Source organism: Mauremys reevesii, linkage group 3, assembly GCF_016161935.1.
Source record: "Mauremys reevesii isolate NIE-2019 linkage group 3, ASM1616193v1, whole genome shotgun sequence".
NCBI lineage: Eukaryota > Metazoa > Chordata > Testudines > Geoemydidae > Mauremys > Mauremys reevesii.
The window spans coordinates 180,377,378-180,396,758 of record NC_052625.1 but is presented as its reverse complement, the minus strand read 5'-3'; the positions used below and the strand labels follow the sequence as shown (position 1 = coordinate 180,396,758).

The 19,381-nt window shown below is 42.0% G+C and overlaps 1 protein-coding gene across 5 annotated transcripts in view; it reads left to right on the top strand.

Moving 5' to 3' along the window:
* Positions 1–13,428, top strand: part of ROCK2 (Rho associated coiled-coil containing protein kinase 2) — a 176,652-nt gene extending 163,224 nt beyond the window's left edge. For 3 of the 5 annotated variants that reach the window (XM_039529811.1, XM_039529814.1, XM_039529815.1), the window contains 2 exons: positions 10,016–10,115; positions 11,966–13,428. In XM_039529811.1, the coding sequence (XP_039385745.1) occupies positions 10,016–10,103 (88 nt within the window). In that variant the 3' untranslated portion in view covers positions 10,104–10,115; positions 11,966–13,428. Of the gene's footprint in view, positions 1–7,875; positions 7,945–10,015; positions 10,116–11,965 lie in introns of those variants that run through there. The other 2 variants (XM_039529812.1, XM_039529813.1) reach the window with 2 other exon arrangements.
* The last annotated feature ends 5,953 nt before the right edge of the window (positions 13,429–19,381 follow it).

Sequence of the window (19,381 nt, the reverse complement as noted above, 5' to 3'; positions counted from 1 at the left end):
TTATTCCTCTCTTCTTGTGTGTTCCAGGACTAGCTACTCCAAGAAGCAGTCATTTAAGGTGTCAAGAAACTTTATCTCTGCATCCCGTCCTGACGTGATATGTACCCACTCAATATGGGGATAGTTGAAATCCCCCCTTATTATTGAGTTTTTTATTTTAATAGCCTCTCTAATCTCCCTGAGTGTTTCATAGTCACTAGCACCATCCTGGTCAGGTGGTCTGTAATATATCTCTACTGCTATATACTTATTATTCAAGCATGGAATTACTATCCATAGAGATTCTGTGGTACAGTTTGGTTCATTTAGGATTTTTATTTCATTTGATTCTACTCTTTCTTTCACATATAGTGCCACTCCCCCACCAGCACGACCTGTTCTGTCCTTCCAATGTACTTTATACCCTGGTATTACTTTTCAGAGGGTATTACTGTGTCCCATTGATTATCCTCATTCCACCAAGTTTCTGTGATATCTATTATGTCAATATCCTCATTTAATACGAGGCACCAATCTTATTATTTAGACTTTTAGCATTGGTATATAAGCACTTGTGACTGTTTAGCTTCCTGCCATTAGATGATGTAATTGAATGGGACTTTTTTTCATTTGATGTTTCTCATCAGATCTTACCTGTATTTTATCATTTTCCATTCTCTCCTCTTATTAGGACACAGAGGATCTCCATTTATAGATCCTCCCCTAAAGGATGTCCGAACCACGTGCTCCTCTGCACCTGTCGGCTTTCCCCCAGCCCTTCGTTTAAAAACTGCTTTACGACCTTTTTAATGTTAAGTGCCAGCAATCTGGTTCCATTTTGGTTTAGGCGGAGCCAATCCTTCCTGTATAGGCTCCCCTTTTCCCAAACGTTTCCCCAGTTTCTAATAAATCTGTACCCCTCCTCCCTACACCATCGTCTCATCCATGCATTGAGACCCTCCAGTTCTGCCTGTCTAACTGGCCATGCGCGTGGAACTGGAAGCATTTCAGAGAATGTTACCATGGAGGTCATGGACTTCAGTCTCTTACCTAGCAGCCTAAATTTGGCCTCTAGGACCTTTCTCCTATCCTTCCCTATGTCATTGGTACCTACACGTACCATGACCATTGGCTCCTGCCCAGCACTACATATAAGCCTATCTAGATGTCTCGTGTGAAGGTTGCAGATCTCTCCAGACAGGCAAGTCACTGTGTGGTTCTCTGGGTCATCACAGTTGAATAATTCTGATGTATTTTCAACCTGTACTAACAAAGGTGTTTGTTTCTCTGAAAACCACAACTCCCATTAACACAGACTGTCCTCTGATAGGAGGTAGTGGAATGAGAGCTGCCCTATCTGATTGGGTTATACACCCATATTCATTCTCTTCAGCTTTACGTTACTGATATGCAAATTATATTCTGAGAAAAAGCTTCTGGAACTTACTTGTATATAATACTGTACAAGAAACCCCTGTGTTAATAGAACATTAAGATTGAATAGAACGTTGACGGTTTAAAATAAAACACTAAAGTCAGGAAATATAAAAGTTACAGTTGAATGTTAACTCTTAACTCTACCCTTTTTTGTGTATGCACCTCACTGATCTTTATATATAGATCACATTGTATTTCTGAAACACAATTTTATTTTACAATCCTAGATAACTATGTGTAACATCTTGTAGCCCTATTGTATGGGATTCTCTCTGCTGTCCATTATTTATAGGAAAAGTTCACATTAAATTTTACTTGTATAACAGGGGAGAAAAAAATCATGATTTATGCCCATATACAGCAAGTGGATTTGTTACAGAGACATTGATACTTGTAAAAAGAAAAGGGACAAAATTTGTTAAGTCTTATAGTCCCCAAAAAACTTTTACGGTAATAGCTATCAGAGGATTAAACCTTGCCTGCTCTTGCAGTAACTGAGTTTCCCCCACTCTTAACCAACTTGTTTCTTTCAAATGAATGGTCACTGACTTGCTTTTCAGTTCTTTGGCTGAGTGTGGTGCCAGGACCATTCTTGCACCCCAAAACAACAAAATCATAACCATGGTAACAACTTGTAAATAATTTACTTTTAGACCCATCAGTGATGATACAAAAGGTAAGCTCCAGTAGTCCTATTTCAGAGTTAAATTTGTATTATTATTGCAAAGCCAGTCAAACTGTATGAGTATATCAGCAAAATACATAGAGTACGTCAGTTGCAAACCATCCACTAAGGAATTATTCTAATAGAGAAAAGTCCTTGGAAGAATATCCTCTGCTAAAGCACTAGCTTTTCCAAAGTTGATGTCGGTAGGATTTTCATGTATTTATAATCAGTTGAGTATCTCTAGTAAAACATGTTTGTAAATGAATTTTCCTCCCAAGTCCTTAAAGCTAACAGTTAGAAAACTATGCCCCAAAAACCCTTCACTAAACCTGAACATTTTAGTAGCCTTCTGATGGTCATGTCTAGTCCATATTTGCCCAATTTATTAAACTGATATTGATTATGTTGAAGTGAACATCAAGCTTTATTGACGTGAGAAGTAAATATTGACACAGGTGAAGCTTAAAACAGTATATAACTTGAGTGGCAATAAATCTTGATGTTCATCCCAGGAAGACTTCGTTACATTCTGGCATACTTTCAGAATACCTAGAATGCTTTCCATTGTAGTCATGAAATAAATTCCATGGTATTTAGATTTACATTCTAAATGGTAGACAAAGTTAGAAGTAAAAAAAAAAAAAATCCTGAACCAATCAGGAAGCAGAAGTTTGTAATCAGATTGAATCATGAATCCTGCCAGTACTGTCTTCTGACTGTTCAGGAGCAAAGCAGGATGACTTATGTGCATATTAATTGTAGTCGAGCAATCATTTGCAGAAGAATGTTAAGTCAATTCCAAGTAGGTGTGTGCGTGCCGCGTGCACAATCATCAGAAAGTTTTCCCCTAGCGGTACCCATCGGGTTGGCTGTGGAGCCCCCTGGAGTGGCGCCCTTATGGTGGTGAATATAGGTCTCTGCTGACCCGCTGCCTCTTCAGTTCCTTCTTACCACCAGTGACGGTCGTTGGAGCTACTTTGTTCTCTTGCCTTGGGCAAGCTCTTGTCCAACGAACACTTGTTCTTGTATTGTATATAGTTCTACTTAGTGTAGGTTTTCTAGTGTTTTAGTTAGTTAGTTAGCAGATAAGTTTCTGTTGGGGGTTCTCCCCCCCCCCCCCACTCCCCATTTTCTTACTCCCCTCTGGGGACCGGGGCATGCCTCGGTCTCAAGGCTTCAAACCCTGCCGGTCTTGCCAGAAGCCTGTGCCTGGAGGAGATCTTCATGACTCATGCTTAAAGTGCTTGAGAGAAGCCCACCAGACCAACAAGTGCAAGATCTGCAGGAGCTTCTGCCCAAGGGCTAATAAGGAGAGAGACTTTAGACTTAAGCTCCTCCTTATGGAGTTGGCTGTCTGTCCCCAGCCAGCTCAGACCACATCAGGATCCAAGCCCAGCACTTCAGTGCAGAGCACTCTGGCCTCAGTAAGGGAGGCTGTGGTGCCAGTGAAGAACTCTGGATCCAGAAACCCGCAGCACCAACACTCTCTGGCACTGAAGACAAGTTTGGCGACTACTTGGCACCGATCTCACTCGCAAGTGCCGCATAAGAAGCGGAGAAGAGCCAAAAAGGAGCGCTCGCCAACTGTCTGAGCTGTGGAACATGAGGGTGCCTGCAAAGTGCGTCCCACGTCGGGACACTCAGCTCCTGCTCAAGGACAGCCGGTACCATTGATTCCGGCTGCCCAGGGGGAACTGTAGAGTCCAGTCCCGTTGAACTTCCCATGACGGGAGAGCCAAATTGGGGAATTGGACATGCTGTCCACTCCTGACATGTTCGAGACTGCCAGGGACCTCAGAGAGAGCACTCCCCGGAGCTGGCAGAGCCAAAATACTGGCAGCTCCAGCACGTTGCAGGGGGGCCTAGACTATCCAAGGGCAAACGGGCCATGCTACAGCACCAGTCGTCCTCGCCTTGGCACCGATCACCAGCACCATCCCTCATGGCACCGCTGTGGAGACTGAGATCAGACTCGTCCTCAGAGTCGGAGCTGGAGTCAGATGTTTCCAGATGCTGCCGGCACCGGTCTCGTCACTCCAGGCATAATGAGATGCAGCAACTTCCGATGATGCCCTGGCCACCATAGTGGAAGGCACCTGCTCAGTGACCGTTTTGAACCCCATGGGCATATCATCAAGCCCCAGGTCCCTTTCAGTCGCCTTGGACAGATGGGGACCTCCATCTGTTTCCATGGCGAGGGAACCTCCAAGGGGTTCCAAGCCCAGCACCTGGGCCGGCACTGGACCTAGCACCAAATTCGCATCCGGCACCGCATCTGCCACTGCACAGGAAGCTCCTGCATGGGAGGACCTCCGTGAGTTGGAAGGTCAGGAGGACCCCATGCCTATGAGGGCTTCTTCATCCTCCTCCCTGGACGAGGCACTAGTGAGCTCATCTACCTCCTTACCAGCTTTGGACAATAGAGCCCACCAGGAGCTGCTCAGAAGAGTAGCCCAAAATCTGGGCCTGCAAACAGAGGAGGTGTCAGAAGAAATGGACCCTATGGTGGACATTCTGACGCCAGAAGGTCTTTCCAGCATGGCCTTGCCATTGATCAAGACCATCCACACTACTACCAAGTCCCTCTGGCACACACCTGCTTCCATTTTTCCCCGCGGCTAAAGGGGTGGAAAGGAAGTACTTTGTACCTTCTAAGGGGGGTTGAATATCTTTTCACCCACCCTCAGCTGGGCCTGCTGGTCGTGTCTGCAGCCAATGCAAAAGAAAGGCAGGGTCACCAGGGCCCCAGTCCAAACTTTAAAGAGGCAAAGAAGCTGGACCTCTTTGGACGTAAGGTCTATTACACCGGGGGGCTCCAGCTTTGAATCGCCAATCAGCAGGCAATTCTTAGCTGCTACAGTTTTAACTCTTGGAATTCCCTGTCCAACTTTAAGGAGCTACTTCCATCTGACTCCCACTCTGACTTTGGGGCGGCTCTGGAGGAAGGCAGGACTATTGCAAGGACTTCCTTGCAGGCTGCATTAGACTCTGCAGACTCGGCCACCTGTACAATGTCCACGGCCATTGTCATGTGGTACAGCTTGTAGCTACAGGTCTTGGCCTCCCCCCGGTGGTCCAACAGACTATCCAGGACCTGCCATTCAATGGTGCGGGTCTTTTCGCTGAGCAGACGAACTCTAGGCTCCATAGTTTCAAGGACTCTAGAGAGACCTTAAAGTCTTTGGGGCTTCATATGCCAGCCCCACAAAGAAAGCATTTTAAGGCTCAGCCCCCGCCTTGCTTCTACCCCTCTCAGCTGAGGCAAGACTATAACAGGAGACGGGGTAGGAATGGAGTACCATGTAACCCTGGTGCACATGACATTCCTCAGGCTCGGTCTCATTCTAAATGTGGAAAAGTCTACTATAAACCCTACACAGAGGAATAGAGTTCATCGGAGCCCTCCTGGACTCGACTCAGGCCAAGGTTTTTCCGCCCGGAAGCTCGTTTCCTCACCATGAGCACTGTCATAGAGGCTCTTGAGAGATTTCCCCACTATGACGCCACAAACTTGTCTAAAGTTGCTCGGGGATATGACTGCCTGCATGGATGTGGTACAGTGTGCCAGGTTGTGGCTATATCCTCTTCAGGCATGGCTAGCCCGAGTTTACAGGCCAAACCAAGACCACATAGACAGACTGGTCCCTTTTACTCCTAGGGTTCTTGAATCTCTCCAATGGTGGCTCAACCCACAAGCGGTATGTGCAGGAATGCCCTTCTCCACGCCTCAGCTGTCGCTGTCTCCAGTCACAGATGCGTCAGTGATGGGATGGGGGGGCACACCTGGGTGACAGGACACGAGGCCTCTGGTCCCAGGCAGAACTTTCACTGCACATCAACATCAGGGAGCTGCGAGCGGTTCGCCTCTCTTGCCAGATGTTTCAAACCCATCTACAGGGCAGATGTGTATCTGTACTGACAGAAAATACCACAGCGATGTTTTATATAAACAGACAGGGTGGTGCTCGCTCCTCTACCCTGTGCCAGGAAGCCCTCAAGCTGTGCACTTGATACAGTTGGAGGCCTCGTACCAGCATGGCCATGTCAGCACTGGTTCACCACGCTGCTGGACCTGTCATTGGATACGTCCATGACTTTGCCCTTGGTTCCAGACTTGATCACACAGGGCCATGGCCGCCGCCTCCAGCACCCCAACCTAGAGTCTCTCCATCGCACAGCATGGAAACTCCATGGCTGACTCCGCCAGAACTTACCTGCTCAGACTTGGTTAGGGAGGGTCTCCACAGCAGCAGGAAGCTTTCCACTCATGCCACTTATCTGGCAAAGTGTAAGAGATTTTCCATTTGGTCCCTCCATAAAGGTTGCAGTCCTCGATTCCCTTTATCTTGGACTACTTGCTTTACCTGAAGCAACAGGGGCTGGCAGTTTCGTCAGTAAAGATGCATGTGGCAGCAATCTTGGCCTTCCATCAGAGCTCAATGGGACGCTCAGTGTTTGCTAACCCTGTGGTGGGCCGTTTCCTCAAGGGGCTGGACGGACTGTACCCCCAAGTAAAACAACTAATCCCTCCATGGGGTCTTAACCTGGTGCTCTCAAGGCTCATGTGCCCTCCATTTGAGCCCCTAGCAACGTGCTTGTTGCTCTACCTGTCTTGGAAAGTGGCATTCCTAGTGACTATAACATCAGCCAGGGGGGTGTCTGAGCTCAAGGCTTTGATGTCCGAGCCCCCTTATACCATGATTTATAAGGACAAGGTACAATTGCCGCCGCACCCAGCTTTCCTCCCAAAGGTAGTTTTGCAATTTTACATGAATCAGGACATCTTTCTGCCAGTGTTCTATCCTAAGCTACACACCAACTACAGGGAACGCATGCTCCATTCCCTGGATGTTGACAGGCTTAGCCTTTTACATCGAGCAAACAAAGCCATTTAAGAAGTCGGCGCAACTCTTCATCGCTATTGCCGAAAGAATGAAGGGTCTCCCTGTTTTGTCTCAGAGAATCTCTTCTTCTGTCATGGCCTACATCAGAACGTACTATGACCTAGCAAAGATTCCGGCCCCAGCATTGACAGCACACTCCACAAGAGCACAGGCTTCATCTGCAGCATTCCTGGTGCAAGTCCCCATTCAGGACATCTGCAGGGCGGAGACATGGTTGTCTGTTCACCCCTTTATATCGCACTACACCATCACTCAGCAGGCTAGAGATGAAGCTGTGTTTGGTAGAGCCATGCTACAATCGGCAGCTTGGAGAACTCCGACCCCTCCTCTGGGGGTACTGCTTGGGAGTCACCTACTTGGAATTGACATGAGCAATCACTCGAAGAAAAAACAGTTACCTACCTTTCATAACTGTTCTTCGAGATGTGTTGCTCATGTCCATTCCAAGGCCCACCCGCCTCTCCTCTGTCGGAGTATCTGGCAAGAAGGAACTGAAGAGGCAGCGGGTCAGCAGGGACCTATATTCACTGGCATAAGGGTGCCACTCCAGCGGGCTCCACAGCCAACCTGATGGGTACCGCTAGGAGAAAACCTTCCAGTGATCATGCATGTGGTGCACACACACCTATTTGGAATTGACATGATCAACACATCTCGAAGAACAACAATAACAAAAGGTAGGTAACTGTTTTTTATTCCAGGCTGTATTACTGAGCTCTAAAGAAGCAAACCATAGACTTTGACTTGTCAACATCAATTTTCAGTTAAGATTTTCACGTTGTATGTAACAGTCTACTTTCATCGTCATGATTTTTTTAACAAAATCTTCATGTAACATAGTACATGTAATAATATTTACTTCTACATTTTATTACTAATTTTTTTTAGCTCTGGCCCTGTCCTTCGAATCATTCTTCACTGATTTTTTTCTATACTGTGTATTTTGCCATAGCAACAGTAAGTAATAGGGACCTGTGTCTCATCCTGTGAGCATGCTGACCATACTAACCATGAGAATTCACTTAAAATCTGTAAATGACAATATTTTGAAAGTTATTTATATATATATCAATCAATCACATTTGGTAATCCAGTTTTTGAAAAAAAAAATTTATATAAGTATATGTATTTTCTGAATGACAGGCACATATGTTAAACATATTTGTCATTTTTGGATTTTATATATTGCTTGTGTATTGCTGTTTTAAATCTTTCTCCTTCATAACCTGTATACAGTGTTTCTGTATCCTAATACAGATGTGGTTTTTTAAAAAAATTAAGTCTGGTGCTATTTTCACCTAAGGTAACTGCATAATTGCTCAAATTAATCCCTGGTGCAACTCTGACTTCAGCAGAGCTGCACCAGGGATGAATTTGGCCAGGATATCATAATTAAATATACTGTGGGAAATCTGAAGTATGTCAGAGTAACAACAACAAAATGTATTCTGCGTATCTTTTTTTTCTTTTACACATTTTATTCCTGCAACTGCACTGTCCAGATTATGGCTTTTAGTTAATGTATTTAGTATTGAATTATGTTGTAAAATCATGGGAGTCATAGATGGAAAAGGCCTGAGAGGTCATCACATCCATCTTACTATTGCGTGCTTCTTTGTCAAATCAATTCAGTTCAGATTTATTTTTGATGTGTTTTATCAGATAGTCAACACATTTTTTTGTGAATTAGTGTGAATGCTTTGGCCAGTTTGTGTTTGACGTGTGTTTCTGTAAAGGTTCTTACTGCAAGAGTTTACAATATGGAATGTATATTTTTCTTTTGTATTCTTCATTAAGAATGAAGATTCTTCCCTCATAAGACTTGAATGTCCAGATAGTTTCTTTAAGTTTCTCACAGCTGTTCTTTTTAACAATTTAAAAGAAAGCAAACCATTTCCACATACACTACGTGTAGTTTCTGATTATCAGTTTCATTGAGACACTGAATCGTGGCAAGGAAGATTAACCTGAGCTTCCCCACATAAATGACAACTTATTTTCTTCTTGATATCTAATATTTGCTATAAGTAAGGTGCCACAAGTACTCCTGTTCTTATATCAGGAATGACAGCACTTACAGCTCATAGAATAAATAAATATCAAAACTTCAGTGAGTCATCATATTTTGAAAGTTAAAGAAATTAAAAACAAAACTCAAAACCCATCATATTTAATACACGTAAACTAATTAGAATAAATACGTGCTTCATTTTAAACACTATGCCAGAGGGGATTCATTTACGCACTTATTTAGGTCAGTATTTTTCCTCCATCCTCGCTTTGTCATGTTTAAAGGCCTGATGCAATATCCATTGAAGTCAATGGAAAGACCCCTATTGACTTTATTGGGCTTTCGATGAAGTCCTAAATGCTGGATGGTAAAATCTACATTAATTTGTTTGCAAATCCAGACAGACCAATCCCTTTAGTGCTTTAGTATTAATTAAACTTGATTTGCATAAAATATCAGCTCTTTAGATGAGCTGAAACAATTGTTAGTGGCTCACATATTGTTTCATGGAAGGTTTAGCAGATGAGCATAAAATTGCAGCTCAGTCAAGAACTGCAACATCAAGACAAGATGGCAGTTAGCCCTTGTGAAGCTTTAGTTTTTTTTTTAAAACAACTCTATGAAATGTTACAAAAATAAGGGTTCCTGACTTTAGTCTGAAAGAGTCATATGAATTAGTAAAATGGAATCTAGTGATTTATGTGTTAAATTTCCAGTGTATAAAATATACTGATCTACATGAGCACTAAATTGATCTAGTTGATTAAAACAGATTACACACACAGACACACATTTAGCATGGCCATGGACTATGTATAGAGAAATGAAAACTTTTGTCTAAAGATTAATCCTCATTTATAACCCACTTTTTGTTATGCCACGTCATGAAATGTTAAATCAGAAGACTGTGTACACAAGGCAGTATTGTAATAGATAGTGATAATTTTAATAACATTGGACTTTAGAATATTTTAATAAAGAGTAGTCCATTTTAAACATCAAAACCTCCTATTGCAGATTGCTTGATTTGGCATTTAAAGACTGGGATTGGTCATTTGATGATGTTGATGATGTTGATGGTGATGACGATGTTTTTGATTTCTGAAGATGTAAAAGGGTAAATCAAAGTAGTGAGGAATGCATTGTTTGCCTTTTGAATAGAGCATGCTAGTTGGGTTTTGTTTTTCAAAGCAGAAAAAGTATGAGAGATCTCATTTTTAATATGCATTCAAAAATGAGATTTCATTCAGTTTGGAAAAGATCAATTTTCAGAGGAGTCACTTTAACTAAAAATGTGTATTTGCCTTTTACATACGTGAGTTTAATTATAGTTTTCTGTTCAGAAATCATGTCTATCTGCCCCAGTTGAGTGGGAAAAAAGATAACTGCTACTGTCAGAGAATATACTTATAGGAGTGGTAGTACTGCTAACCTCTGCAAACAAACCATTTTTGAGATGTAAAAATAATTGTCACATTTTAATCTTTGACTCACTGAAGATATGTCGGTTTGCAGTAAAAATGCCTTTTTAAAGTGTAAAGTGACTTGTCTATGTCTAGCAGACTTGAAACAAGAGCTTTGCATTGTGTATTTCCTACTAGTGCAATGAAATACAGATTTATGACTTGGCTTTGCTCTGTAGTGTTGTGCTTTTTGGGTTTCTAACAATGCACTTGAAAAAATTCTAAGTAAAATTGCATTGCTAATGCACCGAGCTGAATTCCTTGAATGCTATTGTAAATATAAAGCAGTTCTATTTATAATTAAGTAAAACTAGTTTAACTGAAAATGATCTAATTAGTTTGCAAACCTCCCCCAGCCCCACACCCCTCTGCCCTGCTTCCTGCCCCCATTGCTTCTTAACTATGGGGGGCGGGGTCACTGTATGCGGAGCTGCTCTCCCATCCACCCAACTCCCATGTGTCTGGACTCCCGCCCCCCATACCCAGACCCCCTTCTGAACCTCACATCCTCCCCCACACACATCTGGACTCCCCACCAAGTCCCAGGCCCCCGCATCCAGACCACTCCCTGCTGAGCCCTACACACTTGAAACTCCACCCCAATGAGCCCCACTCCCTGTGCACCTGGACCATCCCAATGAACCATCCAGACCCCCACCCCACCAAGCTCCACTCCCTCAACATCCGGACCCCCCGATGAGCCCCCTACACTCAGACCCCTTCCCCCACACGAGTGCCAGACTCCCTCTGCCGAGCCCCAGCTACCTTCATCTGGACCCCTCCTGCAGAGTCCCATTGTCCCTGCACTCGGAACCCCTCTCCCCAATGAGCCCCTGTATATTCAGGGACCTGGACCCCACCATTGAGCCATGTTCACCCAGATTGCCCCACACAGAATCCTCTCAACCCCAGGCTTGGATCCCCCCACACTAAGCCCCTCCACACTTGGATCCTGCTGGTCTGAGCCTGCCTGCCCACACCCAGTGTGCCAGGCGTGGCGGGGCAGGGCTCCAAGGTGTTTCTGGAGCAGGTCCAGCCCTTGCGCTGTGTCATGGTTAGGTGCAGCCTCTCCGCTGAGTATGTGTCCTGGCGGGGGAGGGGAGCTGCAGGGTGGCTTCCTTCTTCCATGCAGCCTGTGGCCTGTGCTCTCAGCTGCCATGCTGAAGCATCCACAATTATTTATTGACAAATAACATAAGCAGAATTTTAAAATATTTTGCACAGAATTTGTATTTTTTGGTGCAGAATTCCCTCAGGAGAATGCTCAACTAACTGAATTATTAGTATCAGTAAAATGTAATTGTCTTAATCTCAGAATAAGTTTGAAATTGTAGTGCATAGGATACAGTGGTTTTAAATAACATAATGCTATTTAGTGCAAATAAATAGCATTTGTTGCAAGTGTGCAGAAGTGCATATTTAAAATAAAAATTTGGAGCAAATTTCTCTTTTCAGAAGAGGAAGGTCCATTGCCTTTACTGACCAAACCTTTCTTCTTTTTCAGCTAACTGCCTTCTGTGAATGCAGTCACTATTCAAGGTGATAATTTTCTTCTCATTAAAACAAGACTGAAACATGATATCCCAAAATTTATTAAAATATATATATTTTCCTGAGAGACTGTGCTATATATATCAGAGGTTTACAATTTTTTGCTGCAATATAAATTACTAATCTCTGAGGGGTTTTTTATAATCCCTTGGGGTAACTGATCAAATGAGGACTGTTGGTAATAGTATAAGGATACTTTAGGTAACCTTTTAGAGTCTTGTTCCAAAAAAGTTTATCTTGGCAAGACACACACACTACATTTCACAAAAGAACTAAGAAGAGTGAAAATTAAAACTGAAGAAATCCATCTTTCAACTTTGATAGAGAGATGCCACCAGCATGTTTGCCGGAAAAGAAGGCGGGAAAGATCCACCACAGTGGTATAGACTGCATCCTTAAGAAGTGACCATTATACTGTGTATATATATTGTACTGTAATACTGCAAAAGGGTTTTAAAAAAACTTTCCACTTTATTTTTTTATGCATATTAATCAGATACCATTACTTACTGCAGTTGCAACTATGCACTTGTGTAAAGCCATAATGTTGAAGTTAATATCTTTCATACATGTTTATCAAAAGCTGCATGTCATTGTTGAGCAGCTAGTATAATGAGATGTTTGAAGTACATACTCATTTCAATTATTTCATAATGGGCAGTCCTATTTTACCTATCTGAATGCCTTAATTTAATTTTTTCAAGGTCTATGCCCATTCTCTGTATTTAAGGAAAAAAGAATGTTTACCAGCTCTTAGGATACAAATTTGCTTTGTGGCAGAAAAAATAGTGCACTATTTTTACACACAATTATATCAATGTCAGCCTATTTTGAATGTATATTGATTGGTTTTGGGGTGGGAGGGAGTATTGGTTACAGAAACAATTACTGATAGTATTGAAACTAATATAACTTTCATGTGTACATGTAACTTTTCATCCAGTCCTTTTTACAAACCTCAATATTAGTCATTGACTTTATATTACCCTTATTAAGTGCTATGAAACTTCATTTTGCCTTGTTTTGCGTACTCTCCTACATGTGTTTTTATTTCTGGAAAAAAAAGTCTGTGACTATTTTTACATTTTCACAGTACAATATCCAAGGACTGTCACAAACTTTAAAGAAAACTAAAACAGACTGTAGATGTATTTTAAATTTTTGAATCCAGTTCTCTAGCACATAGCCTAGGCATAGAAAAATATTTCAGTAGTGTGTTTTGAGAACTTATAGCTGGGAATAAAGGGCCTCAGAGGCACTTAATCTGATTTTTTTTTTTATCTTGGACTTGTACAAAATTATAATTTATGTGGGCTCGTTCATGCTGTGTTCATAATTATCCCAGAAAATGCATGTTTTATACAACTACAGGATGCTATGTTAAACATATTGACAGTAAAACAAACAAACAAAATATTTAGCCTCCTACTTGGTCTCTTTTTTTATATATATATATATTTATATATTGTGTGGTAGTGTGATAATTAAAAATATGATCTAACATTTCAAGGAAGGAAGACATTTCACTTGATCTTTTCTTTGGGAACAGTGTTGAGATGTTCAAAGGATAGGACCATGACTTGTATAACACTATCATGAAGAGTGGACTTAGAACCACAGAAGTATTGAAAATGAATGTAGCTACATTGTATTAGCGATAATAAAATGTAACTGACCCAGTCTGCATTCAGTTTTATATTTATGCATTCTCAACCTAAAATGTTTGTGCATTCTTAAACTTAAAACTAAAATGTATATATCATTTTAGTTAAAGTATTAGCCCAATGCACAGTAAAAGCTGTGTATCCTTTCCCTGCTTGTTGTGATTTACTGAAATAAAGCATATTTTAGGTAATGCATATTTGCATACAAAACAAAAATTTTAAAATGTATACAATAAAACTGTTTCCATTCACTGAAAGCATAAATATTTTATATAAAAGATTTTGTTACATTGTGGGAAGTTCTATCCTGTTCTGAATTGGAGAATATATATATATATATATAAAATAAACTATCTGAGTAAGGTAAAATAGTTCCTGATGTTGACAAAGCTGGTAATTAATTGTAATATTTATACATAAAAGGCAGCAATTGTCATGATCGTGTGAAAATGAAATCTGTCATTTAAGGGGAAAGTGTAAAGAAATCTATCTAAGACCAGAAGGAGGTCCCTGGCAGCACAGCTCCCATGACAACATGGTAAGCAAGGCCTAGGAGCTGCTTGAGGCCACAGCCACTGCAATGTCTCCACGTGGATGGCCCCAGCCTCCCAAGAATCCCTAGGGATCTGCCAAGTTTGGAGTGGCTTTTCTGTGGAAGGAACAATACCCCACTCCAAGCATCCTGTTACAGGGAATCTCCACAAAGAAATCATCCTGGGGATTTCCTCATAAGAAGTTACTTCATGTGGCTTTTCATATAGGAGGGGATAATATGGCCTCTGAGAGATAGTATTTTTATAGTTTAACCTTAAAAATCATTTGTGAAATATCCATCCTCCAAAGAGAGAATATACTGTGATTACCAGCCTCATCTTTGAGATGTGTATGTGTTTGCATGTACAGTACACAATAGTTGTTTGTTACATAGACAGTAAATTGTACTTAGTTTTGCCCTTGCAAGTAACTGATGTTACTGTGGAACTCCCAAATTATTCCCTGTACTAAGGAATAACACTAATTATCAGGGATCTTAGAAATCCGTTTGCCATGGAAAAATGTGGTATTTACATTTTTACAAAGACTCTTTAGTTTTTACATTTTGTGAAAAAATAAAAACATAGAGTGAACTCCATTTATCTAAGTCTCCATTATCCAGCTCTCTGTATTAACAGAACCACCAGGGGCTGACAACATCAGGCAGCTGATGGTTTGGTTAATACGGACAGCTGGGTAGTGGAGGTTTGGATAAACAGGGTTCTACTGTATATCAGTAAAACATTGTGTTCAACTGCTACCTATATGTATTGTGGCTAGGGAAACTGAAGTTCAGCATTTCATTTTAACTGCAAAAAAATAGATTTGGGGTTTTTTTATTGGAGAATTTTGTTTTTTATCATGGAAAACTAGGATGCCTGCTAAAAATGTAAACTGACATGCAAAATTATAAAGATTTTAATTACAATCACTGTAGACGTACTTGCATATCAGCTTCCTTTTCCTTTGGAAGCTTGCTTTGTACATTCTGTTCACAATCACACTTCTCCATAGCCCATGTAGCATCTGTTTTATTCAGAATTGGGATAGCTCATCCTTTAGTTAGTTTCAAAAGTACTTGCCAAGACCATGTTGTTTGTTCTACTAATTCTGACAGTCGTTGCAAACTTGACTTTCTTTTAAAAGCATTTCTCTATGAACAAGATTAAGTGATTAAGACACAACATACAGCAGTCGCTTATTTATTTAATAAAGGCTACTGCCATTGGCATAATGTAAAGTGGAGCTATGGTAGGTTATATTTGTTCACAATATTTGTTTGGAAAGTTTGTTTTGCCATTGTTTAAATTCTTTCTGGTGAACTCCTACATCAGGCTCTCAAGAACATTGTTGGGAATAAAAGGACCTGGGTAGTCTGAAATTAAAGACCAGTCCCACTGAGGGTATGTCTGTACTGTAATCACAGGTCTGACTGCAGCTCCAGCCAACATACCCGCACTAATGTTAATCTAGCTAGTTTGGGTCCCAGAAGAGCTAAGTCCGTGCAGGGTGCTTAAACCCATTTATAACCCTGGTAGTTTGTCATAGGGCTAGCCCACACTGAAGCTTGTACTGCCATGGCTGCGCTGCTCCAGGACCTCGGTTAGTTAGATTACAGCTAGCTCAGGTATGTTGCCTCAAGCGGCGATCATGCCTAGTAACTGCAGTCTAGATGTACCCTCAGATTCCCTGTGTGAGCTCCAGTGGCTGGCTATTCTTCTTCCTGATTTGAGTAGAGGCAAGTAATTGGCAGGTTTTCTGGAAATGTTTCTTTTGGCCTTGGGTAAATACTGGCAGCCAGCAGTCTACAGAATACAGGGAATCTTGATTGTCACAATTCAGGACAACAGCACGTGTAACTCCCCTCAATGGTCAAGCAAGCGCACCCACTTTCAGGCTCCTAACACCCCGGTCATTGCCCGTCTTGGGTGGAGACCTGCTTGTCTCTCTTCTGACTGGGGTATTTCCAGGCTGCAGTGTTCCTGGCTTTCACTGTATTAATCCCAGCAGGCTGCCCAAGTGCACCTGTTTGCTTTCTCTTGAGAGACTGATGCGAGAGTGTCAGCAATTATAAATTACCACAAAATAACTTTTATTTGATTCTTTAAGGTAAAACCACTACTGAGTAAACAGTAAAAGAACCTACAGACATGCTACTAATCTTACCAGAGATCAGCTCTACCCTAACATGGGCTCTTGCTGGAGCAGTCCTTCCAAACCTCACCTAAGGGGTTTCTTTTGTGATCACAAGTTCATCACAGCTTCAGCTCAGAACAAGCACACTCATAAGTTTTGTTCACCCTTTATTCTGTTCAGGGGACTTTTGATCTGGAGTTTCCAGGACCAGGTAATTAATTTTCATCCTCAGGGCACAGTTTCAAAAGGGGGTATTCAAAGTGGGTCATTTGCATTCCCTTACACTCAGGTATTTCCTAGGAAATCTGCTTCACATGTATTATTTCAAAAAGCCCTTGGAAGTTCCTAATACTTGCCAGAGATTGCATTAGTCAGTCTCCTACAGAATTTAAATATATATAATTCCACAATAACACATATGCAATTGCATTTTTAATACAATGAACCCCAAAAGTATTAAAGCTCGTTATATAAACAACTCAATTCAGTAAGGTTTATTCAGGATATTGCAGGAATGTCAGCCTGTCACACTGATTATCTTGGCGAACTCTCAATACCTCCAATTTATGGAGGTGCTTCATATATTTGGAGCTACCTCTTTGCATTCTAAAGTCCAGTGTCCCTGGGGACAAAAGTGGGGGGATTATTAACACCATGTGTCACCTGCTAAAGTTTGTCTACATAGTACAGCAAAGTGCTGTAGAGGAGTGTGATAGGTAGAGTGCTCTAAGTCCCCCACGTAAATACTACTGGTGTGCTCTAACAGATACCTAGTTCACATTAACATAATTGGGTCTACACTGGGTAATTAGGGCAACACATTTGTGTACTCTACAAAAAATACTCCTCAGGCGTACTCTGCAACAACATGTAGATAAGCTCTTAGAGATTAAAGCAGCAAATTCCAGTTTACCTGCTTAGATTTACAGGAATCTGTTGTTACATGTAGCTCTCAAGAAACTGGGAGGAGATGGAACAGCACATAACAAAGAAAATAATTAAAATGGTAGTTACCAGCATAGCAAGCATAATGGTGGAGCTGGAAGACTACCTCGCTTCCACTGACTTCCATATCTTCATGGTCCTTCACAAGAAGTAAGTGACATTCAGTCTAGTGGCTCCAAATCTTCAATACATTTTTTTTCTTTAGCTCCATATGCACTGGCAGGAAGAATGACTGGATAGTAATGTTCCTTCTGAAAAAGGGGATTGCAATCATGCCTTGTGCAGAGGACTAGTTAAATGGAGGCTCCTCTCAACTTGCAGTCGCATCCAGCTCTGGAACTTTTTCAAATCTTGGACTGATTGTGATGTATCAAAGAACCTAGGAGTTGATCTTAACAGTGGATAAGTAAGTTTTATCAGGTGAAATTCCTCAAATGTGAATCTGTGATATCCTGCAGAAAGCCTGTTCTGTCCTGTGGGAATGCTTTTTTCTATCTTCTTTAGAGCTCATCTCCCTGCTTGGAAAAGAGTCTCAGTACTCAGCAATCACTATTGCCACAGTGGTCAGGGAAGGAGAAGATATCTTGGGACATTGTGTGGCTCAAGGAGAATAGTCTGTAACTCCCTTACAGATATTTTAAAACTTGGAGGCTTCCACAGTCAAATACAGGTTTGTTTTTTGTTTTTTTTTAACTGACTCAGGACATTAGAGTTTGGATGGTTTTGTGACCTTATTCATCTACATAGTTTGTGTGATTATATAATCCAATCTAAATTGGGTTTTTAAGACTATAATTTGAAAATACGGATTCTTTGTCATGTTTGGACATGGCCTAAGATTTTTGTAAGCAGAATGGGCCTGTTTTCTTCATACACTTCTTTAACAGAAACAGAACTTCTGGTTGGGTAGATTTGCAAACTTGGCTTTCAGCATGTCATGACTTCACAACTCTAAGAGATTTTCTTGAGCTGAGATATTTATTTGGAACAGAGTCAATTATTCCCAAGAATGGGTTTTGAATTTAATTGGTAGCTGGAGATTCATGTTCAACTGCAGGGAATACAATCCAGACAAATGTGTTAATAGTTGGTCATTAATAACATGTTGATCAATATGGCATCTCCAAAGACAGTTTAATGAATCCCCACCCTGTTTTTCTCTTTCATATTTAGTATATTTATATTTCAGGGGTGGGCAAACTTTTTGGCCTGAGGGCCACATCTGGGTATGGAAATTGTATGGTGTGCAATGAATGCTCACAAAAATTTGGGGTTAGGGTGCAGGAGGGGGTGAGGGCTCTGGCTCTGGCTGGGGGTACGGGCTCTGGGGTGGGGCCAGAAATGAGGAGTTCAGGGTGTGGGAGGGGGCTCTGGGCTGCGGCAGGGGGTTGAGGTATGTGGGGGAGGTGAGGGCTCCAGCTGGGGGTGCGAGCTCTGGGGTGCAGGAGGCGGCTCCGGGCTGGGACTGAGGGGTTCAGAGGGTGGGACGGGGATCAGAGCTGGGGCAGGGTGTTGGGGTGTGGGAAGGGATTGAGGTGCAGGCTCTGGGTGGCGTTTACCTCAAGTAGCTCCCGGAAGCAGCGGCATGTCCACCCTCCGGCTCCTACGCAGAGGTGAGGCCAGGCAGCGTGGTGCGCTGCCCCTGCAGCTCCCATTGGCTGCGGTTGCCAACCAATGGGAGCTGCATGGAGCGGGGCAAGCCCCTGACCCCTCTTCCCTGGAGGAGCTGGAGGGCCTGATTAAAATGTCTGAAGGGACGGACTAGTGTAGTCTCTTAATTAGAAAAATTATTTTAAAAAAGACAAAAACAGGCATATTGATTCAATTTTTCCTTCCAAACACTCATGGCTCCCCCATGAACCCTTTGTAGCTCCCTAAGGGGGACCCATGACCCACACTGAACTAGGAGATACTTCTCTTCATTATGGAGGTGGAGGAAGTTGTTCCCCAGAAAAACACATGCCTCTACAAATAATCCATTACTAATCCCCAAATCATCCCATATCATAGTGAGCTAGTGGTGGAAGTTCCAAGACATCTGATTGTGGGAGCTCTCTAATGCACCGCTGTTGAAGGAAAAAAGACACAGC